At 38.4% G+C, this 27,727-nt stretch overlaps 1 protein-coding gene, 1 non-coding gene and 1 pseudogene across 8 annotated transcripts; 1 reads left to right on the top strand and 2 right to left on the bottom strand.

The window, feature by feature from the left end:
- SIRT1 (sirtuin 1) lies at positions 1-26,915 on the top strand. Of its 6 annotated transcripts, XM_081568931.1 has the most exons (10): positions 352-1,461; positions 1,554-1,617; positions 1,776-1,892; positions 3,352-3,593; positions 5,286-5,438; positions 16,832-16,979; positions 17,852-17,931; positions 19,062-19,248; positions 20,662-21,225; positions 24,858-26,915. In XM_081568931.1, the coding sequence occupies exons 4-10, from the start codon at positions 3,381-3,383 to the stop codon at positions 25,184-25,186; spliced, it is 1,674 nt and encodes a 557-aa protein (XP_081425057.1). In that variant the 5' UTR covers positions 352-1,461; positions 1,554-1,617; positions 1,776-1,892; positions 3,352-3,380; the 3' UTR covers positions 25,187-26,915. The 6 variants fall into 6 exon arrangements, with proteins under 6 accessions (XP_081425056.1, XP_081425057.1, XP_081425060.1 ...); XM_081568930.1 differs by lacking the exon at positions 1,554-1,617 and having other exon boundaries at positions 1-450; XM_081568934.1 differs by lacking the exon at positions 1,554-1,617 and having other exon boundaries at positions 499-1,461.
- Positions 8,246-8,317, bottom strand: TRNAK-UUU (transfer RNA lysine (anticodon UUU)). Its single transcript has one exon. It is a non-coding gene; the product is annotated as a tRNA-Lys (tRNA).
- Positions 12,828-15,242, bottom strand: LOC145537913 (small ribosomal subunit protein eS24 pseudogene; annotated as a pseudogene). The gene has a single exon (XR_014076495.1). The product of XR_014076495.1 is annotated as a small ribosomal subunit protein eS24 pseudogene (transcript).
- Positions 26,916-27,727: the final 812 nt, after the last annotated feature.

Raw genomic sequence — 27,727 nt, 5'->3', positions numbered from 1 at the left:
GGGGCGCCAGTGCCGCGAGTCGAGCGGGAGCAGAAGAGGCGAGGGAGGAGGGCCAGAGAGGCGGTTGAAAGATGGCGGACGAGGCGGCGCTCGCCCTTCAGCCCGGCGGCTCCCCCTCGGTAGTGGCGGCTGAGAGGGAGGCCCCGTCGCCGCCTGCTGGGGAGCCGCTCCGCAAGAGGCCGCGAAGAGACGTCCCCGGCGTCGGGCGGAGCCCGGGCGAGCCCGGTGGGACGGCCCCCGAGCGGGAACTGCCAGCGGCGGCCGGCGGCTGCCCGGCGGCGGCGGCGGCGCTGTGGCGGGAGGCCCAGGCGGCAGCGGCGGCCGGAGAAGGAGACAATGGGCCGGGCTTACAGGGCCTATCCCGGGAGGCGCCGCCGGCCGACGACTTCTACGACGACGACGACGAGGGCGAGGAGGAGGAAGAGGCGGCGGCGGCTATTGGGTACCGAGGTGCGCAGGGCGCGGGCGGCCGGGACTGCGCATCCCCCCTCCTCCTCCCGGGGCCCCTCCTGGTGTCGGGTGGTGGAGTCTCGGGCGGGTTGGGGGCTCGGGCCTGGCTCTGCGGCGTCCCTCTGCCGACCTGGGCCTTCTTCAGCCGCGCGCCTGCGGGGCTGAGGGCCGGGCTGCCGGAGCGGCCCGCGGACTCACTCCCTCCCTTGCTCTCTCCCCTCCCTTCCTCCCCGCGGCCCGCCCCAGCGGCCTCGCGTGTTGCGCAGCCGCGGGGCGGGCTACCCTCGCTGTCGGTTTTAAAATAAGTTTCTCTCCCCTCCTACTCCTTTAGCGTATTGCTTTTGTTAAATGTCCTTCGCTTCTCCGCCCCTCCCCGTCCCGCATACTTCAACCGGCAACTTTTTGACTGTCCCTTGCGCCAACCTTTTGCCGTTGCCTTGCCAAACTGACACCTGCGAAATTTGTTGGGGTTTTTTTTGGAGGGCCTTTATTTTTAAACTTGTTTTAAATTTTAAAGAGCATGGTTGTTTATAAAGACATTACCCTTCTGTGGTGCAATTAATAGTGGACATAGGAGAGTAATAGTGTTTTAGACTACTTTGCCGTGAATAATGTTTTTCCTCTAACCGTGTTCTTTTAGTGGTTTTTACATTAACTGTCTTCGTGTGTGTATATGTAACCCTGAAAGACGAATGGACATTTTTCTGACATGCTAAAGTAGATGTGATAGTTGTGTGTCTTGTCATCCTTCAATGTTTCCATAGTTTTTATCTAGATAGATGTGCCTCTGTTATTTGTACCAATAAATCCAATCAGTGGACAATTTGACCATATGTAAAGATACCGTGTGCGTTAGGGACTGGATTAGAAAAACGACACTGTTTTCCAGAAACATATTTTAATAAGGGAAACAAACAGTGCACAGGTACCTTTGTAGATTTAGCGTTATATAAGAGAAGTGCAAGTTGCCATAGCTGTATTTGCATGACTTTTTGGGTAAATTTTTATTTGGTAAGTTTTATGAATCATTATTTGTGATCGATAAATTCAGTCAAGGTTGCTACTTTTTGTGTTTTAATTAAGTAGACTTAATTTATTTCTAGATTTTGATGAAACTTAGCTTCTGAGCAGAATCCCTAAAGAGGATATACTGTTAGTGTGAACGGTGTAAGTTGATCCAGTAGACATTTTTTACACGGGCAGTATGAGTGAATGTTAAGTGCTTTATTCACTGGAAATTGTTGCATCACAATAATTCTAGAGCTTCATAATTTTAGATGCAGACTGTTTCTGCAACCTTGAGTTACCTTTGTTTTCTTCTGCAGATAACCTTCTGTTTGGGGATGAAATCATCACCAACGGTTTCCATTCGTGTGAAAGTGACGAAGATGATAGAGCCTCGCATGCGAGTTCTAGTGACTGGACTCCAAGACCTCGGATAGGTATGGTTGCACAGTTTAAGAGCTCTCTTTTCTCTGGTATTTTCTTTTTATGTCGACGAAAAATATATTTCTTTCTAACCTTGTTGTCTTGTGATGAGGTTCTTAGGTGTTTATTGAGATTTAATGTCAGCTTGGTTTTAGGGGAAGTCTAGTACTTTGTTCTGTTCTGTTTGTTAAACGGCATGGGCCCATGGAAGCTGGCCTGCGGTATTTCTCAAAAACCAGGTCACACTTATGGTCCTTTCACTTGTACCCTCCATGTGGAATGGTCTTCTTCCAAAGTATCTTGCTTCCTCCTTCATATCCTTCTATAGTTTTTCCTCTTAACACTTACACTTGGCAATTTCTGTAGATAACTTTTATTGCTGGTTTCCTGTAGTAGAATATAAAGTCCCGTGGGGCCTGGGATTTCTGACTGATTTGTATACTGTTTAGTCAGTGCCTGAAAAAGTTTGCCCTCAATAAATATTAAGTATTTTGATGAAATGGGAAAGTATTTTGAAGTAGAGAACACTATGAGATTTTTATATCAAAGTAGTAACATGACCATCTCAAAATATTCTATTTCTTAATGTGCTCTCATTTTTCCAGAAATGCCTTGACTATTTAAAGATAGTGATGATTAGTTTCTCTTTAGTGTTTATATTGACTGTCTTTTTGGTTTTCTTAAGCTAGGAACTGATGAAGAAATTTAGAGCAAAGAATTATTAAAAGCTCAGAATGTTAGCATTGTACATATCATTGCAGAGACTGGTTAAGATTAAATTGAAGATTATTACTGGGAAAATTTTAAAGACAGTAGTTAAGTATAGATTTCATTTTCTTTGTATTTTTAATGATAAATAGTATGGGCTTTCAGGATGGGTAAGATCTTTATTGATTTGCAGAACCCTTTTGTACATCTGTTGTATTTAAGTTATATTTTTTTAGGTTTTAACCAGAGAAATCTAATTCTAGTAGTAAATTCACTTGACTATTGTACATGTTGTTTAGTCACTAAGTTGCATCTGATTCCACCCCATGAACTGTAGCTGGCCAGGCTCCTCTGTCCCTGGAATTTCCCAGGCAACAATGCTGGATTGAGTTGCCATTTCATTTTCCAGGGGATCTTCTCTGCCCAGGGATCAAACTAGGGCCTCCTGCATTTGCAGGTGGATTCTTTACCACCGAGCCACCAGGGAATCCCTTTAAAATACATACCTGGCATTTTAAGTTCAGGGGACAGTCTCTACTCCTAATCTCATTGGGATATATAGCATTGGCTCTGAGTCTCAGCTCCTGATTTCATTGTGATAAATAACATTCGCTCTGAAGATGTTCTGAATGAAACACCTTTGCAGTGCATTTTTTTTACTTTACAAAACAGCCTTAAGGATTGCTAATTTACTACTTCAGAAAATAAATGAGATTTTGAACTACTTGGAGTGGATTGATCTAGTTCTTTTCCCTTTTAATATAGGTCCATACACTTTTGTTCAACAACATCTCATGATTGGCACAGATCCTCGAACAATTCTTAAAGATTTACTACCAGAAACAATTCCTCCACCTGAATTGGATGATATGACACTGTGGCAGATTGTTATTAATATCCTTTCAGAACCACCAAAAAGGAAAAAAAGAAAAGATATTAATACAATTGAAGATGCTGTGAAATTACTGCAAGAGTGCAAAAAAATAATAGTTCTAACTGGAGCTGGGGTATGTAAGATGGTTGAGAATACTAGTAAAAGGGGGAGGGTGTGTATTTTCTCTTCAGCCTTGTCCAAGTCAGAAACACGTTTCTGGTATAGAATTTATTCTTACATGATACTGGGCATTTGTGTTTGGAAACTGCTAAAAAGTGAGTGCAGCAGCAGTTACTAAATTGGTTCAGGATTTTTTAAACTTCTTAGTAACCTTAAAAAAGATGCCCTTCTGTTTATTGACACAGTAGGTAAGTGGGATTAAGGTAAGATTTTTACCTACTTTATTATAACACAACTCCTAAAGGAGATGCAGGGAATTCTGCTTGCATTACAGTGTCAGGGCCTAATGATAAAAATTGGTTATTTGCTCAGCCTTCATGGAGAAACCAGGAACCTAATACGTATGTATTGGCAAGTAGAGAACTTAGTGTTGGGAAGGTAACAGATTCCTACCTCTCCTCCATTTTTTTTTTTTTCCTTCCAGTTACATAGAAGTTTTTTATAAAGGTGAAATAGGGCACTATAAACAGAAGTGGAATACAGACAGCAGATTGAAAAAAATAGCACCATGATTGACTTACAAAGGATTATTACTCTAATGTACAGCTAGCTTCGATTGATTGAAAATAACAATAATACAATAGAAAAAAGGCAAAGACTATAGACAAACAAGATGGTTTGCAAATCATAAAAGAGGCTCAATATCAGTACTCAGTGAATGCAAATTAAGTAATAGTGAGTTTTCACTTTTTTACCCATCAGCTTACTAAATTTTAAATGTTGATAATACACACTGTTACAGAGTGTGGGACATTGTGAGCATTCTTATACATCGTCTCTCCTCCATTTTAAATTAAGATGATGTGATTGTGGTGGCTTGACATTTTCCATTTGTCCCACTTTCCGTCTCAGTTAACTAGCTACTTAGGCGATTTCATATTGTGTGTTGAATACAGAATATGTTACATGGTAGTGACAGAACAGTTGTTGGAGTAAAGTTGAGTCCTGCTTTCTGACCTTTTTGAGTTCAGGGAGAGTGTTATTTAACATTAGATGATCATGATAAATAGGTATGTTTTGCTTCCCCAATGTGACTTAGACATTTGTTTTTGCCCTGAGACCAAAATGGAGTAAACGCAGACAAAATTGTGAAATAGATAACTTCTGAAATCCCAATTTGCAGTTGTCAAGGTTTATTTGTAGAAAAAGCACAGAATCTAAATTTGTTCTTCAAAATTAAAAATTGCGATATTGTACAGCATAGTTTTTTAAGGAAAATTGGGAAATTTAGTGTTTTAGAAGTAATAGAACCCTGATTTAGATGAGGGATTTTTTTTGGAAATACTTGACTGATAGAAACTCTTGCCCACTTTCTAGTTAAAATAATTTTAAATGGTTTACTTCCTTCCCAATCAAGTTGGAATTGCTTTAATTTGTTGGTTAAATGCTTATAAAGGTTTAAAGTTAGCCTGACTTAAAATTTCTTACCCCCTTATGAATGGAATATGTGGTGGACTTAATTACACTGGTTTTCTGAGGATTTTATTTCTATTAGAAATTGAACTAAGGCAGTATCTCTATTCCCCAAAAGTTTCAAACTAAAAATATTTTTCAACTCTTCCCTAATTGTGTGATAAGAGGACTAGTAATTATTAAGGTAGCAGTAGAAGATTTAATTGTACAAATTATGCCATGCGTATTTCAGGTTTCTGTTTCTTGTGGAATACCTGACTTCAGGTCGAGAGACGGTATTTATGCTCGCCTTGCAATAGACTTTCCAGACCTTCCAGATCCTCAAGCAATGTTTGATATTGAATATTTCAGAAAAGATCCAAGACCATTCTTCAAGTTTGCAAAGGTACTACGAACTTTTCTAGCTGTTTCTTTGTCCTCCTGTCATGAAAAATTATTTTGAATGGCTGTCTAGTAAATTGAGTACTAGTACTGTGGTGGAGTAAAATCACTGAAATAGAATCATTTTAGTCAGAAATCCCTTCTTCCGCATAGGGACTGTCATTTGCTTTTCTTCATCTTATGGTTGTGCTTATTTTCAAAGAAGAGGCTATTTCATATTTTTCCAGTTTGCACTTCACTTTACATTGTCCTGGCTTTTTTTAGAGGTTAGTAGATCATATAAAAGTAACATGACTGTTTTGATATTGAATATTTTTAATGGATCACAAAGATGATAACATCTGCTCAGTATGTTTTACAGTATGAGGAGATACGCGTGTGATTGGGGTGGAGAAGGTTCTTAGATTGCATTTTTGTCAGGGTTGATTCTGCTCTAGAGTATGTAGAGCTGTTCTGTCCAGTCAAAAGCCATTTGCCATGTGGGGCTATTGAGTACCTAAGTGTACTGTACTGAGATGTTATGTTAACAAGTGTGGAAGACATACCAGGTTTTGGAAACCTAGTATGAAAAACATACAAAATATAAATTTTATTATATATAATGATTATATGTGAAAATAGCAATACTTTGGTATTGGGTTATAAATTGTGAAAATTTCACATTGTTAATGTGGTTACTAGAAAATCTGAATTGTGTATATGATTCAGATGTTTTTATTTGGCAATTCTGGAGTTTAAAGTTTGACATAACAGTCATCCCTTGGTATCCGAGGTGGGGATTGGTTTAAGATTCCCTCAGATACCAAAATCTGAGGATGCTTAAGTCCCTTGTATACAATGGTATTTGCATGCAGTCTATGCACAACCTCACTGTATACTTCATTTAAGCATTTCACCTCTCAATTTTTGGGGAGCGGGGCTATGCTGGATCTTCATTGCTGCTCAAGGGCTTTTTATAGTTGTGCCGGGCAGGGGCTACTCCATGGTGCACAGGCTTCTCATTGCTTCTCTTGTTGCAGAGCACAGGCTCTAGGGTGTGTTAGCTTCAGTAGTTGCACCTCATGGCTTTAGTTGCCCCAGCAGCATGTGGTATCTTCCCGGACTAGGGATCGAATCCATGTCCCCTGTATTGGCAGGTGGACTCTTAGCCACTGGACCACCAGGGAAGCCCCTGTCCCTGTATACTTAACCTTCACAGATACTGTGAGCTTTTTTGTTTTTACAAATTTGAGGCATAATGGCAACCCTACATCAAGCAAATCTGTAGGTGTCGTTTTTCCAACTGCATTTGCTCACCTATGTCTCTGTGTCACACTTTGGTAATTCACAGTATTTCAGACTTTTTCATTATTTGTTACTGTGATCTGGGATCAGTTATGTTTGTTATTACCGAGGGTGTAGTGATGGTTAGCATTCTTTTTAGCAATAAAATGTTCTTAGTTAAGGAATGTACATTTTTTGGAGACATAATGCTATTGCACACTTAATGAATTACAGTATAGTATAGTATATAAACTTTTTATGAATGGGGAAACCAAAAAAATTTATTTAACTGACTTGATTGGGATATTTGCTTTTTTGCTGTGGTCTGGAACCAAACTCATGGTGTCTCTGAGGTAGGCTTGCATGATGTTAATAGTTGCTGGTGCAGTAAATTCAACATTTGGTAAATTGTTATTGCTAAACTTCAGTATACTTGAAAGGGTCTTTTGTATTACTGATTATTTTTTAATGGGCATAGAAATGAAATGGAGTTGAATTTTAATTAAAGGATGACCTCAACTGCTTTCAAATCATGTGATCTGTTTATATAACTATAGGAAAACCTCCACCAATTTAGAATACATGTGTTAGCTTAAATTGATGGACTATCTTAAATAATTTTGTTTTGTGCAAGTGTGCTTATAAACAGGAATTAGAATAAAATGGGGATATTACATTGGAATTTCTTAGAAAATGATTTGCTTGCTAAAACTGAAAACTGAATTTGAAAACTTTCTGCAGGCTACTAAGAGAAATTTCAATCTTGCCAATAATCAACTTGAAACTTAGAAAACTTGAACTACACATATATCAGCAGTGATGATGGTCTATCCTTTAGACTACTGGTTCACAGTGAACTGAGCAAATAATGTAAAGTCAATTTCTGTTTGTTTTTCTTTGTTACAAGAATGTGAATTTGGGAAGATTTACTGTTTTTTATATACTGGTGCTAGGGATACTGCTGCAAGAGTTTGAAGACCAGTGAAATATCAGTTACTTGGTTTCTTGAATTGGACTTAGGACACTGGCTTTAGTTATCAGAAATTAACACTTTTTCTGTGGCCTCACTGTGTGGCCTTTGGGATCTTAGTTCGCTGACCAGGGATAGAACTCATGCCTCCTGCAGTCTGCTGTAGGAGTGCAGAGTCCTAACCACCAGACCCCAAGGGAATTGCACAGGAATTAACACTTTAAGAAAGCCATCAAGTAACTAGAAATTACTTTGATCTTGTATCTGAGTATAAAAGCTTGATTTACTAGTGCATTTATTTAATGCTCACAAGATTTTTGCTGTAAATTCTGTGTTCTGAGAGGAAACAAAAAACATGCCCAGACTATCCAGCTTTTTCAAAACCCTGTCACTTAAGTGTATATTAAATTGCCTAGTAAAGGTAGTTATCGCACTCTTGGGGAAAATATGATAACTGAGAATACAAATAGCAAAGTGAGAAAGATTGTAGCCTTTGTTGTCTAATGTACATAATGAGTATTCAGTTTTAGCTTAAACTGGTTTTAGTAGAATATTCTTGTTCATTTATTTATTTTTGGTGCTTTGACAGGGACTTGAACCCAGGCCCTCAGATTAAAAATCTGATGCTCTACCAGCTGAGCTATCCAGGCAATTTAAACTGGCTTTGATGTATAAGAATCTACAGAAGCAATTAAGTATTTCTTACAAAGACAGGTTATAAAAATGCACATAATAGAAATCTAGACAAGGCCTAAGAGAAAATAAGATCTGAGTTGGAGCAAAAGGCTGCCGTGCTGTGCTCAGTCGCTGAGTCGTATCCAACTCTCTGACCCCATGGACTATAGCCCACCAGGCTCCTCTGTCCATGAGATTTCCCAGGCAAGAATACTGGAGTGGGTTGCCATTTCCTCATACAGGGGATCTTCCCCATCCAGGAATCAAACCTGTGTCTCCTGCACTGGCCGATTCTTTACCACTGAGCCACCTGGGAATCCCAGAGTAAAAATGGCACAGTGTTAATTTGTTCCAGTGTACAGATTTTATGCTGCCTGGGAGAAGAAAAAGTTGGGAGAGGCAGCATGTTTCACTTCTCTATGAAAGTTGGAGCTAAACAAATGAATTAATCTTTATAACTGCTACTCGTATAGTATTGTTCAGTTCTCACATTAAAAACTACCAAAAGGAAAGCATCTAGTTGCTGAAGTACTGCTTAAAATGAATGGTAATAGGTAAGAGAGACTGAGTTAATTTGAGTCTAAAAATGAATAACTAGGAAAAAGCTGAAGGACAAATAAGAAAGGACAAAGAATGAAGGATAGTGTTCAGAAATTAAGAATGGGGAGGATATGTAAATCTTGTAATTTTTTACTAGATTCAAAAAAAAAATACATGAGTAAAATACTCAATCTAAAATTTTCTACCAGTTTCTATACTAGGGAGAAAGTTAAAAAAGATGGTTACTTTGCTAGTTGTGAGAGAAAATGAATTTAAGTTGATGTATAGTTGATTTAAAATGGGTTTCAGGTATATAGCACAGTGATTTAGTTGTGTATATATATATGTATCTTTTTTTTTTTCAGATTATTTACCTTATAGGTTGTTATAAAATATTGAGTATAGTTCCCTGTGCTATACAGCAGGTCTTCATAGGCTACCTATTTTTATTTATTTATTTATTTATTTATTTTTGGCTGTCCTGAGTTTTGTTGCTGCACAAGGGCTTTCTCTAGTTGCAGCGGGCAGGGGCTGCTTTCCCATTGTGGCTTCTCGTGTTGCAGAGCGCAGCTCTAGAGCGTGCAGGCTTCAGCGGGCTCTGGAGCCCTGCGGCAGTGGTTTCAGTGCACAGGCTTAGTTGTTCCCCAGCCTGTGGGCTCTTGCCAGACCAAGAATCAAACCCGTTTCCTCTGCATTGGCAGGCAGATTAACAGTGGACCGCCGGGGCAGTCCCGGTTATCTTCTACATAGGAGTGAGTATATGTTAATCCCAAACTCCTAATTTATAACCTCTCTTTCCCCTTTGGTAACCATAAATTTGTTTTCCGTGTCTTTGGATCTATTTCTGTTTAGTAAGTAAGTTAATTTGTTATTTTTATTTTTTAAAAGAAGTGATGTTTGATATTTGTCTCTCTCTGTCTGGCTTACTTCACTTTAGTATGATAATCTCTGGGTCCATCCATTTTGGTGCAAATGGCGTTATTTTATTCTTTTTTATGGCTAAATAATATTCCATTGTATGTATTCATCACATCTTTATCAGTCATCTGTTGATGGAGAGTTAGGTTGTTTCCATGTCTTGGCTGTTGTAAATAGTGCTACAGAACATTGGGGTTGCATGTATCTGTTTGAATTATAGTTTTCTCTGGATATATGCCCAGGAGTGGGTTGTAGGATCACATGTCAGCTCTCTTTTAGGTTTTTAAGGAACCTCCATAGTGCTTGTACCAATTTACACCAACAGTGTAGGGGGGTTCCTTTTGAAAGAAAATGAATTTAATAAGCCATGAAAGCAGGAAATATTGTGAATTTAGACCTTTTTGGAAGGAAAGTTTCTCTAGATGTATCAAACTGTTGATTATATATAATGAAGAAGAAACAGATTTCCTCTAGACTGGGACCTCCAAGTAATGGGAGAGGTGTGTGAAAGAGGTTACTGGTTCATTAGAGCAGTTTCTCAACCTGTTGACAATTTGGGATAGATAATTCTTTGCAGTGAGTACTGTGCACTGTAGGATATTTAGCAGCAACCAGTGGCCTCTTCCCATTTAATACCATTAGAACCCTCTCGTCAGTGTTGATCAAAAATGTGTCCAGATGTTGCCAGATGTCTCCTGCAAAATTGCTCCCTGTTTGAGCCACTAGTGTATCAACAGTGTGCCTAGCTATGGTACCACTTTGAATTCTTCTATAGGAGAACAATTAAGGCAAACATTAAAGCTATATATTCTTGTTCTGAGCCCTTGTCTTCTTGCATAAGGGCTTAAATTGATAATGCATTGTGGCCATGGGTTCTCAGGAGTCCATGAAAAACAATCCTCCTATAATATAAGATTAATTCATTTATCAGGTGCTGATAAATATGAGTGGCTTTTATTAAGAGTCAGTGAAGGTGAAACTGAGGTTGTATAAAATAACTTTTTTTTTTTTTTGAGGACTGTGTTCAAAGATATAGTTGCTATCCCATATCGAATACGGTGGATGTCTTTTCCCCTAAAGGGATAAAATTCAAGGAAAGGAGAGGGATAAATACAAACTTCCAAAACTATATTTATTCAGTAAATTGTCACTTGATGGATGGATAGGTACAAACATACCAGACTATGTAGTTACAAGGTTAAGGAGTCTTAAAACCAGCTCATTTGTAGTATTTTCCGTTCAGTAAACTTTCTGTCAGATACTTGAATACTTGATAACAATCACAGTGTTAGGTGGTTCATCATAGGTTCCCTCTATTGTAACTCATCTGGCAAGTGTTCCTTTTGGATGTTTCCTGCTTTCTATTACTAAAAATGTGTTGCTCTGATTGTCCTTTTTGTTTATGTTTCTAATGTTCTAAATTTCCTGAAAGCAAAATTGCTAATGGTTCTGTGTGAATAAAATGTACTCCCATCAGAAGTGTATTGGAAAGCTAAATTAGCATGCCCATGCCCTTTCCCCCACAGAAAAAGCCTCCTATAGTACATTAGTGTGGTTGGTTTTTTTTTCAGAATGTCAGTGTGTTGTGGATATGGTTTGAAAAGACTAACCATAGAAAACATATTAGTTGGCCTCTCCCTTCAGTTTTCCTATCTAATCTTTCTTAAAGGTTACCATGGTAAAATGTTTCACTAGGTTTCCTTCTAGGGAAAAAAAAAGAGTAAACCTGTTTGTGTGTGTGTGTAGGGGGGAGAAATATTATTGTAAGTTTCTAGTAATACTTTAAAAATAACTACCAACAAAATCACACTCTTTTCTCTATATTGCATTTTTCCCCACTTAATATTCTTGGAAATAGTTTCATAATGGCACTTAAATATACCTCATTTTAAAGAAAAGACTGCATAGTATTGTTTGATAGTTGAACCACAGTATATCTAATCATCTTCTGTTAATGGCTATCTAGAGTTTTTAAGGCAGTTAAAACTAACTGTACTTTTTTTGTTATTAATACTAGTGTAGATGACTGCTTCTTACTACTTGCCATGTGTATATCTTTGAATCGCCTGTTGTTAGTAATTTTTTTTTTCATTAGTAATATTTTTTTGCATTGAGATTCTTTTCTTCGTACTGATTTGTGAGAACTTTTTTTTTTTTGCAATGCAGAGCTTGTGGGATCTTGGTTCCCTGTTTGTGGGATCTTAGTTCCCTGACCAGGGATTGAACCTGGGCCATAGCAGTAAAAGTTGTGTGGAGTCCTAAACACTGGACTGCCAGGAAATTCCCAAGAACATGTATTTTTAAAAAATTATTTATTTTTGGTTGCACTGGGTCTTTGTTGCTTTCTACAGACTTCCTGTAGTTGCAGCAAGTAGGGGCTACTCTTCATTCCAGTGCTCTGGCTTCTCGTTATGGTGGCTTCTCTTGTTGGCAGAGCACATGCTCTAGGTGTGTCTGCCTCAGTACTTGCAGTGCACAGGCTCAGTAGTTGTAGTGCACGGGCTTAGTTGCTTTATGCCATTTGAAATCTTCCTGGTGCAGGGATTGAACCCATGTGCCTTGCATTGGCAAGCGGATTCTTACCCACTGTGCCATCAGGAAAGTCCTGAGAACATATATTCTTGAAGAGTGTTGGTGGGTGATTAGAATTCGTCCCCAGTAATCCCATATGGGATGTGCAATGTGAAATATACTTAACTAGATTAGTCTCAGTAGACTGATTTGCAGTACCTAATACAAATGGTACTTAACCTGAAGGAAAAAAAGGGAACATGAAGTTGAGGGATCAGAAATTGCATAGTGGTTAAGAGCTGCACTTTGGCATCAAAACTGGGTTTGAATGATAGTTCTGCTACTTGGCTTTTGTGACTTTTGGTGTTACTTCTGTGCTTTGGTTTTCTCACCTGCAAGATGGGGATATATATGTCTAGAAAGGAGGATCAACATTATCTTTTCTGTACAGGTCCTGGTAGTAAATGTAACCTGCTTTGTGGGCCACATGGGAACTCTGTCATACTGTGTTCTTTTCCTTTAAAATGTAAAAATCCAGTCCTCAGCCCAGTCTGCAGCATTATTATAAAGTGCTCCTGTTATACCTGGGACATACGTTAAGTATTAATGAATAGCTTCACTAATTGAAATTCTCTTATGTTACATTAGTACAGGGGCCTGCAAACTACAGCCTTAGTCCAGATGTGGCCCACTGCCTGTTTATTTACAACTATGAGCTAAAACTTTTAAATGGATATGAAAAAAAATAAAAAGAAGAATACTTTACATCATGTGAACATTATATGAAATTCTAATATCAGTGACTATAAATAAAGTTTCACTGGAACACAGCCATGCTCATTCATTGTCATGTTGCCTGTGGCTGCTTAAGTACTACAGTGGAAGACTTGAACGGTTGTAATACGGACTGTAAAGACAAGAGACCAAATGGCCTGCAAAACCTTACATACTTCCTATCTGGTGTCCCAGTGTGGAAAAAGTTGAGGAAGCCAGCTTTTTAATGGGGAAAAAAGTAGTTAGATTTGTCAGGTGACTGATTTACAAGTTTTTGACTAGGAAAGATATTGAGTAGTCTATGGTTTTGTTGAATGGATGAAACAAGATTAGGGATTATGAAGGTTTTTCATTACTATGATCAGTTGGTTTCACTTACTCTCTGGGACCTTGGAAAATTTAAATTCTAGTTTCTTAACAGCTCTTCCTACTACCTATTGAAATAGTGGCATCTCAAACCTTGGTCCTAGTTTTGAGGGGCTGCAGTTAAACACCCCTGGCTTTGACTATTTTCTCATTCATATTGGTACAAATTGTGAGAAGCAAACAAGCAAAGAGCATCTTTGGAGAAAAACCATTATTCCTACATGAAAACTCACTATGGCAAAAACTAAGCTTTAGTTTTGGTCACGTTGGTTGCTTGTGGCCAATTACTGGATTGTTTGCTCATTTTTGGACATAGCTTATGAAAGCAGCTTGTCATTTTAATAGCATGTCAAGCATTTGGTCCCAGCTCTGCTTCCAATCTGTGGATTCCTTTGGCAACAACAGTGGTCCAACCCACATGACTGGTTCCTTAATAGGACTTAAGGAGGTTCAGATTTAGGATGGCCTGTCTTGCTTAGAACAGATCTGGAATGTCACAATTCCAACAGGAAGAATTAATCTGTATTTTATCTGAAAGTTGTATCTCCCGCCAGCCAATTAGGTTTTTTTTAATTTGTTTTTTTGGTCTGTGCTGGATCTCCATTGCTACACGCAGGCTTTCTCTAGTTGTGGCAAACGGAGGCTACTCTTCTTATGGTGCTTCTCACTGGTGGCTTCTCTTGTTTGGGACCACAGACTCTTGGGTGTGTGGGCCTCAGTAGTTGTGGCACGTGAGCTCAGTAGTTGCGGCTCTCCAACTCCTACAGCACCGGCTCAATAGTTGCAGTGCATGGGCTTGTTGCCACATGGGATCTGGGATATTCCTGGACTAGGGATTGAACCCATGTCTCCTACACTGGCAGGTGAATTCTACCAATGAACCACTAGAGAAGCCCTCGATTGGATTTTTAACAGAGTTTCCATGTTAAGGGGTTGGGAGCTTGGAAAATTTAAATTCTAGTTTCTTAACAACTTTTCCTGCTATCTGTTGAAATAGTGGCATCTCAAACTTTGGTGAGTCCTTATTTAGGGGTAGTTCTGTTAAAAACAGTCCTTCCAGAGTAAATTTTTCCCATTATTTCAGATTATATCGCTTAGTTGGAATGCAGTACTTAAATCTAGTGATTCAGACATGGTCCACTGCATAGTTGGAAGAAAATAGACAAAGTTTCAAATAACCATTAAATGTAAGCTTACAAAATAAAACAAACCCTTCATAAGTTATTCCGAACTATAGGAATTGATTTGTAGATCTAAGTACTAAATTACCCTGAATTGTTAGTGGGTTGGACATGAAGGGAAACTGGAGTACAGAGCTGAATCTAGTATCCTACAAATTTTTGTTATTTTTTTTAACAATTCTAGTTTATTAAATTCTTTCATGAAAAGTCTACACAATCACCACAGATATGTCACTGCAGAAGCTTTACTCCTTTTTGCCAGCACCAGCATTGGCCTCTGCAGTCTCCCTGACTTCTTCATTCTGTTCTAGCCTTCCTTTTGCTGTCTTCTTGAGATGTTTTTCTCTTCCTCCATCCAGGCCATGTCTTGCGAACCTGTGTTTGGGCTCATTCTTCTTCCTGTAATCCCAGGAATTACAAATCATGCCAAAGCCATTTGTCTTGCCACCACCAAAATGGGTTCTGAATCCAAATACAAGGGTGACATCTGGTATGGTCTTGTACATTTTGGCTAGTTTTTTTTCTGAATTTCTGTCTTGGGTACTATTGCCTACCCATGGTGAAGGTCATCGATGACCATTTGTTTCCACTGAAGTAATCAGTTGGTCATGAACTTAAAAAAAATTCTAACAGCTATTTCCAGAGGGGAGATTTATAAGGTGCTGGTATTAGAACAAAGCAATCTGAGGAGAAAACAGTGGTTAATAAAGCACAATCTAGTTGTCCAAACATAATGTGACATAAAGTTTTTTATAAACATTAGCTTTAATAAACTTCTTCACTTGTTACTTCTCTCTATATACATTGTCTTTCTTGAATTGCAGAGTTGTTCATGAACTTTATGATGAAAATTTGGGAGGCAGAATTCTTGGGTTTTGTGTATGTAACATTCTCAGGAGCATATGGACATGTATGTGATAGACCTTATAATGAGATTTATAATGAGAGATGCCTAATATTTTCACCTAAAGGGTATCTTGGTAGACAGTTTATTAAACTTGAAATATTAAGTAGGTTAAAAATTAAAGTCATGTAGAATCTTTACTAGTAAACTTTTTTGCATAATATCAGAATTGAAGATTCCAACCCCCTTCCCCAGTTTTATAGCTTGTTTCTATCCTTCCTGACTTGTTTAAATGAAAGTATCTATGCTTTGTATATAATTCCCATTTTTGCTTCATTACAAAACAACAAAAACAAAACTATACACATTGGTGACTAACTTGACTTTTTCACATGCCATGGGCCATCTTCCAGGTCACTCCCTCATTCATTTTAATGGCTGCACAACCCACTATTATGGATGTACCATATTTCTACAGCCAGTCCTCTGTTGGTGGACATATGGTTGTATCGAGTTTTTTGCTAGCACTTTAATAGGTTAGAGGCTGTAATGAATGGTAAGGAAGTAGGTGGAAGTACTACTTCGATGAAAAAAGTAGAGAAGAAACTTCCTTTGCCATAGTCACTTACTAAATGAAATTTAATAAAAACACTGTCAAAAGTTGAGAGGACCAAAATTGATACTTTTTTTCTGATCTTTTTGCCATGTGTATATCTGAATTCTTTGTTTTTAAAGAAGAAACAGCATTGAAGCATTATTTGGGGGGAAAAACACACACACAAAATCCAGCAACTCAGCATTCATGAGCAACTCTATACTATACCAGTATGTGCCTGTGCAGTGGAAGGAAAACAATTTTGGTAAGGAATTAAAACTTTAGCTTTAAACTTCCAACAGGTTGATATTTATAATGAATGATGAATCAAAAATTTAAAATATTATGTTGACAGTGCCTTTTTTAGTTTTAAAAAAGAAGTCACCATATCTTTGGTATTTTTTATTTCAATATAAACTTTTTCCCTTTTCCTTTACAAAAAAAAAAACCCTGAATTTGCAGCCAACAAAAATTAGGTATATATTAAGGTATGTATTTCTTCTGACTTTTATTAAAATTACATTTATAAGAGGTGTTTGCAGGTCGATTTTATCCTTTTCGAGAGGCCATGTTCACTAATTGCTGAGTTTTATTTGTATTATAGCAACAATCCTTTTGTGTGTATTGCATCCATCTAGATGCTTTGAGATTGTCACGTATTGTTTTCTAATTATCATTGGTAGTTTTTTTGTTGTTGTTAAACCTAAACCTGTGACATTTGTTAACACTTAATGTTTTTTCTGCTTTTTGCATTATCTAGGAAATATATCCTGGACAATTCCAGCCATCTCTTTGTCACAAATTCATAGCCTTGTCCGATAAGGAAGGAAAACTACTTCGCAACTATACTCAGAACATAGATACACTGGAGCAGGTTGCAGGAATCCAAAGGATAATTCAATGTCATGGTTAGTAAACTTAAGAATTGCTTTTCCCATTATATTAGTTTTGTAGGAAAAATTAGGATTAGTAAGTAGGCTGCCATTTAGGAATGGAGATTAAGCCTTATTATTTAATCATGTTACCTGATCAGGTGTAGATAAGGAAGGTAGACTGCAAAAATATGAAACCTGAAATATTGGCCTCAACTCTTAATTATATCAAATGTTAGATATTAATTTGGATTTCAAAAGACGTAGCAGTTGTGTACATTCAAGTTTCAAATAGTGTGCTTAGTCATGTGCGACCCTTTGCAACCCTGTGGACTGTAGCCCACCAGGCTTCTCTGTCCATGGGATTTTTCAGGCAAGAATACTGGAGTGGGTTGTCATCTTCTTCTCCGGAGGATCTTCCTAACCTAGGGATCGAACCCACATTTCCTGCATTGCAGGTGGATTCTTTACCCACTGAGCCATCAGGGAAGCCTATTATTTTAAATAACCTTTTTTATTACAAAAGTGATACTAGCTATGGATGAAAAAAACATGGCATCTTGAGGAAATCAAAGGAACTACTGATTAGATCAGAGGTACAGGATTCAGAAATTTGAAGACTTTAAAACAAGTTTGAATAGACTTTTATTGTATCTAAACTGTTTCTGAAACAAAACTGTTAAGCTGATATAATTGTAACCTTCCAAATCTGCAGTTTTAGTCCTGGAGGAGTTGGTATTATTTTATTAAAAGAGTAGCTTTAGGAAGGGTCATTATATCAACATCTCTTTTGTGGAACCTCTTAAAATTTCTAGTCTCCAGCTTTTCTAGTATCAGATTTAATTATAACTTACTAAAGAAATGGAAAAATTCCTTCAATAAAGCTTGTATTTGTTGGTTGTTTTTAGGTTCCTTTGCAACAGCATCTTGCCTGATTTGTAAATACAAAGTTGACTGTGAAGCTGTACGAGGAGATATTTTTAATCAGGTAATTTATCTCCCATATCTTAGGATTTGTGCATGTCTCTGATCTGTTTATTTTGCCTCAATCCTTTTTTTTTTTTTCTGAAAGTATTTGTGTGATACAGAAATATCCATGACTATGGGGGATTACAGAGAAGTACCCAAAAACCTTTCATTACCTTAAGTTGAAAACATCACTTCATAATCTTTTTTAAAAAGTATTTATTTGACTGCGCCAAGCCTTAGTTGTGACATACAGGCTCTCTGTTGCAGCGTGTGGGGTTTAGTTCCCTGGACAGAGGTGGAACCCGGGCCCCTGCAGTGGGAGGGCAGAGTCTTAGCAACTGGACCATCAAAGAAGTCCCCATAATCTCTTTTGAATGATGAAATTGACTTCCTAAACATTAAAAAATATTTCATGTATGCTCATTGCCAAAAAAATTTTAGGAAGATAATGGCAGAGAATAAAAACCATCTAGAAATAAAACTGTGTGCTTAGCTGTATATAAAATCATATAATTATGAGAAGATAGCATATTAGAATGGAATTGAATTTTATACTTACTGCTTTTTAAATTTTTATTTTGGCTGTGTGCAGACCTTCTCTAGTTGCAGTGAGTGTGGATACTTTTTGTTGTGGTGTGTGGGTTTCTCCCTGTGGTGACTTCTCCTGTTGCATGGTTCTACGTGTGCAGGTTCAGTAGTTGTGGTGCATGTGCTTAGTTGCCCCACGGCATGTGGGATCTTCCTGGTCCAGGAATCAAACCCATGTCCTCTGCATTGGCAGGTGGATTCTTAACCACCTGACCACCAGGAAGTCCCAAATTTATTTTTTTTTAAAAGGTTAAGACTCATGTACATGTATACACATGTTGCTTTTTTCCTCTTAATTCGCTTTAATGTCAAATGTGGGTCTATACAGATATTAGCAGCAGATAATAGCATAATTGTATTTCATTGTATGTTAGTGAAATAAGTGGGGGGTCATTTATAGTTGATGTTTAGGTTTTATCCAGTTTTCTCTGCTGTTTATCCAGTTTTTCTGTTTTCTTTGATACATTTGAAATGATTTCTTGCTAAGTGTGGAAATGTTGACTATTCTAACTTGGACTTGGCATTCTCTTTCCCTTCTCAACCAAAACCTGGAACACATAGGTGGTTCCTCGATGTCCTAGATGCCCAGCTGATGAACCGCTTGCTATCATGAAACCAGAGATTGTCTTTTTTGGTGAAAATTTACCAGAACAGTTTCATAGAGCCATGAAGTATGACAAAGATGAAGTTGATCTTCTCATTGTTATTGGATCTTCCCTGAAAGTAAGACCAGTAGCACTAATTCCAAGTAAGTTGGTAATGATTTTTAGAGAACCATTTCTATGTATTTTGCCATGGGTTGTGGGTATGTAGAGTATACCCCAGTTATCTGTTTTTCATTAAGAGTGGTAAAGAGCCAAACTTTAGTTTTTAAAGGTGACATATTCTTGTTCATGAAGATTGATTAATCTGAAATTTCAATGGGAATAGAGGGCTTTCAAAACAGAAGTAATAACAAAGGGAAACAGTTCAACATAAACTTTTCAATGGGATGTGTTTTTAATGCGGTAGGAGTTAGCATTGACTAATTTACATATACATGGGAAACATGAAAAATAATCTATTTTAATCTTAATTTGAGCCTGTTGCTAATGTTTCACATTCTACTAAGTTCAGATATATAACTTGACATTGTGTAAGTACTCATGTAAGATAGAATTTTGGGACTCAAAATGATTGTTTTTGTAAGAAGAACAGTCATAAGCATCATGTAGGTCAGCTCTAACCAAAAGGGTGTTCGTGTGTATAAAAATGCTCAAATACAACTGAATTCCCTGTTACTCTCAGGAATATTTCTTTAACCCATGCTCCCATACTAAGTTTTTTCTCCCTCTAGTAAGCAAGTAAGGAGGAGGAAGATAGAGGGGCTAATTCAGTAGCATCACTTGTGCCATCAAAGTGAGGGAAGGGGCAGAGGAGAGAATATCAAACCCTTAACAAGAGAATTAGACCCTCACACCAGCAAATATGCAGCTAGAGTAAACTGCTGCTTTAATCGAACCTCTATTCAAGTAGATTATAGGACAGTTTGTAACTAAAAAGAAAATTTAATGTCTAAGTTTGGTTTTGAGTTATTTCTTTCTATTTAAACACAGAGCAGAGAACTTCTGACAAGCTTTCTGTGGGGTAGTATAATGTGTTGGTGATGTTAGGCAGAAGTGGAGAGCAGACTGGTATAAACTTGCACACTTTATATCAGAAGCCATTTAAGTAGAGAAAACTCACCTACTAAGACCCAAGAACTTTGCATATTAAGTCACTTAATCCTCACTGCAATCTTGTGGAGCAGTAGTTACCCTATTATACAGACAAGGAAACTGAACACAGAATGTAGAAGTTTGAGGCCATTGCCCAGGAGTAATCAAGTGATAGGAGAAGAAATTTTGCTGCTATTGACTTAATAGTGTGATGGTATATAATAGCTTGATTAGAGTTGTATGTCTGTTTTTGGTATTGGGGAGCATTAGATTTTCTTTTGGCTTGCAGGATCTTATTTCTCTGACCAGGGATAGGACCCTGGCCATGGTAGTGAAAGCAGAGTCCTAACCACTGAACTTGCCAGGAAATTCCCTGTTAAGATTTTACATACTGTGTTTGTTTTGGTTTTATAAGTACACCTCCCTTCTTTTCTCTAATTCTTATTTTTTCACCCTAATCTTAGGTTCCATACCCCATGAAGTGCCTCAGATATTAATTAATAGGGAACCTTTGCCTCATCTGCATTTTGATGTAGAGCTTCTTGGAGACTGTGACGTAATTATTAATGAACTGTGTCATAGGTTAGGTGGTGAATATGCCAAACTTTGCTGTAACCCTGTGAAGCTTTCAGAAATTACTGAAAAACCTCCTCGAACACAAAAAGAGTTGGCACATTTGTCAGAATTGCCACCCACACCCCTCAATATTTCAGAAGGCTCAAGTTCACCAGAAAGAACTTCACCACCAGATTCTTCAGTGATTGTCACTCTTTTAGACCAAGAAACAAAGAGTAGTGTTGATGATCCAGATGTGTCTGAATCAAAAGACTGTGTCACAGAAAAATCACAGGAAGTACAGACTTCTACTAGGAGCATTGAAAGTGTTAATGAACAGTTGGAGAGTCCAGATTTGAAGAATGCTGTCTCCAATACTGGTGAGAAAAATGAAAGAACTTCAGTGGCTGAAACAGTGAGAAAATGCTGGCCGGCTAGACTTGCAAAGGAGCAGATTAGTAAGCGCCTTGATGGTAAGAAAGGCTGTTGGGCCATTTTGAGGGTATAACTATTTTTTTTTTTTTTGTACATTAATTTATTTTAATTGGAGGCTAATTACTTTGCAGTATTGTAGTGGTTTTTGCCATACATTCACATGAATCAGCCATGGGGGTGTACATGTGTCCCCCATCCTGAACCCCCCACCTGCCTCCCTCCCCATCCCATCCCTCAGGGTCACCCCAGTGCACCAGCCCTAAGCACCCTGTCTCATGCATTGAACCTGGACTGGAGATCTATTTCACATATGGTCATATACATGTTCCAATGCTATTCTCACATCATCCGACCCTCGCCTTCTCCCACAGAGTCCAAAAGTCTGTTCTTTACATGTATCTCTTTTGCGGTCTCACGTATAGGGTCATCGTTACCATCTTTCTAAATTCCATATATGTGTGTTATTATACTGTATTAGTGTTTTTCTTTCTGACTTACTTCACTCTGTATAATAGGCTCCAGTTTCAACAGAATATTTGCAGGAAGTGAGCAATTTTGGCATGCTATTTAATGTAAACTTCATGCAGCTAAATTTTAATAGTTGATTGTGTTTAGAGAACCTGAAGTTGAGATTTTAAGCTAGAAAAAGATAAACAGTATCTTCAATAATATGGGGAAGAAATGGTGTCCAACAGTGTGCTCTGTACCTTGAGTTTCTCTAGGAAGTGAGAAGTTAAGCATTTAAGCATTTAATTGGGGACTACTGAGTGCTCTGCTGTTTTCTGCTAAGAGCTTTAGATGGTGAAAATGGCCAAGATTCAGGTGCTTACTGAGGGTCAGTGCACTTGACATTTTTTCTGATTTCAGTTAGGCAGGAAACTATTACTTCTCAGGTACAGGTGGGAAAATGAGGACCACAGAAGTTAAATACCCTGTCCAAGGAAACAACTAGAGTGTAGAAGAGCCAGGTAGATTACAGGTTCTCTTAACCTGTTGTTGTTTCAGATCTAGGAAAACATCTGGTTCTTCTCCACTGACTATCAGAAATAGTATCCACTCTGTTTTGACTCATGGAAAGTCCTTACCAATTGGTATTAACATAGGTGAAATCACTTTCTACCTTTTAAAACCACTTTGCACAAGTATTGTGCAGAAAATTGTCCTCTTAGATGCAAGAATCTTGTACTGCTTAAAACACTCTCAATCATCATACATGGTGAAAACTGGCAAGAAATTTTAGACAAATGTATTACACGTTCTAATCATTTGCCATAAATAAATTTTAGTTCAGTTGAATAAGCCTTTGGGTATTTTCCAAACTAGGACTGCAGCAAGTTCTGGAAACACCCATCCAAGCAACTGATATTTGTGTATAATTACAAAAATGGGTGAATGGGGAAAAAATAGGTGAGAATTTTAAAAGGTAGATGCTACTTAGTGGGCACTAGGTTATAGAAGGCTGAACTGTAAGTTGGTGAAGTCTTCCATGGGGAAAACTAGAAAAAGCATAGAAGAATACTTATGCTTATCAATGTGGCAAAAGTCAGACGTAGAAAAATTGCTGTTGATTTAGTCAGGTAAGTCTCTATTGTATACAAAGTCTGCTTGTGTGTTAGTCCCTTGTGTTTTGACTCGTTTTTGACCCCATGGGCTGTAGCCTGCCACGTGCCTCTGCCCATTGGATTCTCCAGGCAGGAATACTGGAGTGAGTTGCCATTTCCTTCTGCAAAGTCTGCTTGCTGCTGCTAAGTCACTTCAGTCGCGTCTGACTCTGTGCGACCCCATAGACGGCAGCCCACCAGGCTCCGCTGTCCCTGGGATTCTCCAGGCAAGAACACTGGAGTGGGTTGCCATTTCCTTCTCCAATGCACGAAAGTGAAGTCGCTCAGTCGTGTCCGACTCTTCCCGACCCCATGGACTGCAGCCTACCAGGAGCCTCCATCCATGGGATTTTCCAGGCAAGAGTACTGGAGTGGGGTGCCATTGCCTTCTCCGGCAAAGTCTGCTTAGGCACTCACAATATTCTTTGGCTCTTTTTTGACAGATGGGTCAAACGTATAAAACTCTGCCCCAGAAAATTGGTATACCTTGGTTTTTTTCTGCTGATTTCGACTTTTAAAGATACAGGCTTTGGAATTTGACCCCAGAAAATTGGTATACCTTGGTTTTATTCTGCTGATTTAGACTTTTAAAGATACAGGCTTTGGAATTTGACTGCATTGTCAGATCTACCTCTCATAGCGTTGTGAGCATTTGAAAAGATAACTGATGTAAAAATGTAAAACTTAACATTTTTAACTGTTTAAACCAAACAAGTGGAGTTTACTCATTTTAGTTTGCCGTTTATTGTGAGGTCCAGGGAACGCAATGGCACCCCACTCCAGTACTCTGGCCTGGAAAATCCCATGGACAGAGGAGCCTGGTAGGCTGCTGTCCGTGGGTTCCAACACAGTTGGACACGACTGAGTGACTTCACTTTCACTTTTCCCTTTCATGCACTGGAGAAGGAAATGGCAACCCACTCCAGTGTTCTTGCCAGGATAATCCCAGGGATGGCAGAGCCTGGTGGGCTGCTGTCCATGGGGTCGCACAGAGTCGGACACGACTGAAGCGACTTAGCAGCAGCAGCAGCAGTTGTGAGGTCGGGGCTGAAAAGGAGGAAGTTGGAGCATATAAGAAATAAAATGTGAATATCTTAAAGGTAAGGTTGCCAAGAGGACAAAAACAGGTACAGGGTACTTGGACTGAGAAGTAGATTGTTCAGTTCTTCAGGGGGCCAGAGCAGAATGAACTGTTTAATAAACCTGTAAAAGGGCAGGACAGCCTTGTGCTGGGACCCCTTAGAAGACTGGCTGCTGGGATGTGATTCAGAGGAGATGGTCCTGTTAAGAATCACTAGATGTGGCGGTCTGTCAGCAGCTAGAATGCAGGTACTCGACTCCCTTCTCCAAACACTGACACACAATGTGGTTTTCATGCTGCAAAACATGGGTTGTTCCAGAGTAAGAACTGGAAAGCTTGGAAGTCATTTTGAAGAGAAATTTAAGTATGCTTGGTAGATGGTAAGTATATTACTCCAGATGAACTGTGTAGTAATCAGCTTCTGTGAAGCAGTCTGGGCTCTTAAGAGGGGCATCCTTGACCTGGGAGAGTCACTCTGGCTTAGAGGAGCGAGGGGAAGGCTCCTCACCATGAGGGGTGAAATCTTACACTGCGAATGCTAATTTGGGAGGGCTTTGCAAAAGAAAGCTTAACAGTGCTTCTCACACTTTAACATGATAGGACTCAGAAAAATAGCTTCTGATTCAGAGGGTGGGTGGTGGCCGGATGCTTCATTTCACGAAATCTCAAAGGAGTTGGTTAAGTAAGCTTCATTGAACATGGCTCTCTCCAATTTTTTTTCATGCTTACCTCACAGGGATTGAAAATTACTCCATACCCAGATGAGGAAATTGAGGCACAGAGATAACACTGCCAATCTGCAAAGTTTATGAGTGGCAGAACTAAGATTTCTACCCAGGACTGAGTGCCTCTATAGCTTGTTTTTGAGACACTATATAATAATAGCCTCTAGTAGTGATACTCTGGATAACTTTTACCTAACAGCACAATCAGACTAAGTCTTAGGAAACTGGAAATAACCCATTTCTCTCCTATTACTGTATTTCAGATAATCAGTATCTGTTTTTACCACCAAACCGTTACATTTTCCATGGCGCTGAGGTATATTCAGACTCTGAAGATGATGTCTTATCCTCTAGTTCTTGCGGCAGTAACAGTGATAGTGGAACGTGCCAGAGTCCAAGTTTAGAAGAACCCATGGAGGATGAAAGTGAGAATGAAGAATTTTACAATGGTTTGGAAGATGATCCTGATGTTAATGAGAGAGCCGGAGGAACTGTATTTGAAGCTGATGGAGGTGATGAAGAGGCAGTTAATGAAGCTATATCCATGAAACAGGAAGCAACGTGCATTAGCTATCCATCAAACAAATCATAATGTAGTAATTGTCCAGGTACAGATATTGTTCCACCAGCATTAGGATCTTTAGCATGTCAAATTGAATGTTTACTTGTGAACGCAATAGAGCAAGGAAACCAGAATGGTATATTTATAGACTGGTAAAACAGTTTTCCCCCCAATGGGTAATTTTCAACTCCCTCATTTCTGTGCTTATACACTCAAACACTAACTTTTTTTTTTAAACAAAGGTACATAAGTATCTTTAATCAGCTATTGGACTAGACTTTCTGTTAAAGGTTCATTTGTATGATACATTGACATGTATATATAATTTTGTTTTTGCCTGGTGAGTTTCAACATTTCAGAGTTTTCAAAAAGCCATTGGAATGTTAATTTAAAGGGAACAGCTTATCTAGACCAAAGAATGGTATTTTCACACTTTTCTTTGTAACATTGAATGGTTTGAAATCCTCAAATCTCTGTTCTGCTAAACGTTTGATTCTTTATTAGCACAATTACCTATTTTTAAACACTGCATTTTCCAAAACTTGTGGCAGCTAACTTTTTAAAAATCTCATGACATGCAATGTGAGAAGGAAGTCAACGATATGTAGGAGAGCACTCAGTTGTCTTTGCTTTTTAAAATGAGACTTGGTGCTAACAGTTTCAGAAGTGTATTGTTCAAATGAAGATGGCTTTTGTACTTCTGTGGACATGTAGTGATGTCTATATTGGCTCATAAAACTAACTTAAAAAATAAATGCTTTGGAAATGTTTCAGTTGCTTTAGAAACAATAGTACCTGCCTGGGTCCCCTTAGTTTTGAGAATATTTGCCATTGTTGTTTAAATACCTATCACTGTGGTAGAGCTTGCATTGATCCTTCTTTCCACAAGTATTAAAACTGCCAATGTCAGTCTGCCTTTATGAATCAATAATAATGGTACTTCACCTGGGGAGAGTGTAATATTTTGGACTGTTGCCTTTTTTCCCATTAATGAGAGCAACAGACCCCAATTACGGTTCCAAAGCCAGTAAGTACATGTTTCCTGTTGGGAGGACTTGGTGTAAGAAACACCAAACATACTAGCCTAGGATTATGGAGATGAACGTGATGTAACTTGTAATAGCAGAATAGTTAATGAAACTAGTTCCTATAACGTCTTTATTTAAAAGCTTAGCCTGCCTTAAAACTAGAGAACAACTTTTTCAGCTGCAGAAGCTTCTAGCCTTTCAACAAAAGTTCATACTTTATAAAATTGCACAGTAACGATTCATATTCCAGACCTTTCCCCAACATTGCTTTCAAATAAAGTATTTTTATGTTCCTTTATTATTTATTACCATTTAACAAGAAGGGTTTGAAATACAGCTGTTCTTTAAGCTTAAAATACCCAGCTAGGACCATTACTGCCAGAGAAAAAAATTTTATTGAATGGCCATTTCCCTACCTAAAAGATGTTTCCATCTGAATTTATTTGACTACACTAAAGAATGCAGTATAATATTTAGTTTTCCATTTGCATGATCTGTGTTTGTGCTATAGATGATATTTTAAATTGAAAAATTTGTTTTAAATTATTTTTACAGTGAAGACTGTTTTCAGCTCTTTTTATATTGTACATAGTCTTTTATGTAATCTACTGGCATATGTTTTGTAGACTGTTTAATGACTGGATATCTTCCTCAAACTTTTGAAATACAAAACCAGTGTTTTATACTTGTACACTGTTTTAAAAGTCTATTAAAATTGTCATTTGACTTTTTTCTGTTAGCTTACATTGTTTAGGGTAAAACCTTTAAAAATTTTGCAGCTTTTGTACAGCTTTAAAGGGCTATTACATGCTACATTTTTTTTCAGTTTATATACAACAGTCAGTACTAAAATAGTACTAAAAGTGCTGGGTGCTGGTTGTAGTAACTGGTACATCACCAAAACGTTTCAACTGTTCTAGACCAGGAGCCTTCCCCCCTTATTAACCCTGCCTAAGAATAACCGCGAAAGGTTGAAGGCAAAAGGAGGCGGCGGCAGCAGAATCTGAGCAAGCTCTGGGAGATACTGGAGGACAAAGAGGAGCCTGGCATGCTGGCTGAAGTCCATGGGGTTGCAGAGTTGGATATGACTTAGCGACTAGCTAATTTTTGACCTGAAACACATGACAAAGGACCAGGACTTTGGGATTAGGGGGATGAGGCAATGGTGGAACTGTAGTGAACTCACGACCCAAAGGAGTAGACAAAAAATGACGTTCATATTTGGTGTGAACTTTCTTAGGCTGACCCAGAAATCTAGTATTCAAGAGGGCAGAAACATGCCCCTTTACAAAGATGAAATGAATAAATGTGGCCGTTTCCTGCCTTCAGGTCTCTTTTGAAGTGAATTAAACAATCCAAAAAACTTTCTGCCCCTGTATATCTTGTTTGCACTAGAAAAAGGTACCTGTAAAATTCCATACATGCACAAAACAGAAAAGTAGTTCTTAATTAAGGAGGGTATGTGGTCATTTCAAGTAATTGAGCACCTAGCAAAACCTGACTTAATTAAAGCCATGTATTCAATGCTGTTTCCACTTCCCTT

This window comes from Giraffa tippelskirchi, chromosome 2 (assembly GCF_054371585.1).
Source record: "Giraffa tippelskirchi isolate mGirTip1 chromosome 2, T2T-mGirTip1v1.2.pri, whole genome shotgun sequence".
In the NCBI taxonomy this organism is placed as follows: Eukaryota; Metazoa; Chordata; class Mammalia; order Artiodactyla; family Giraffidae; genus Giraffa; species Giraffa tippelskirchi.
Note: the sequence above shows the minus strand (reverse complement) of the source record. Positions and strands in the feature narration are given on the sequence as shown.

Excerpts from the sequence above, each read along its gene's own strand:
- SIRT1 (XM_081568930.1), top strand. The coding sequence starts at position 72 with ATGGCGGACGAGGCGGCGCTCGCCCTTCAGCCCGGCGGCTCCCCCTCG. Across the intron at positions 3,594-5,285 it reads TAGTTCTAACTGGAGCTGGG|GTTTCTGTTTCTTGTGGAAT; the intron begins GTATGTAAGATG and ends TGCGTATTTCAG. Across the intron at positions 21,226-24,857 it reads GATTAGTAAGCGCCTTGATG|ATAATCAGTATCTGTTTTTA; the intron begins GTAAGAAAGGCT and ends ACTGTATTTCAG.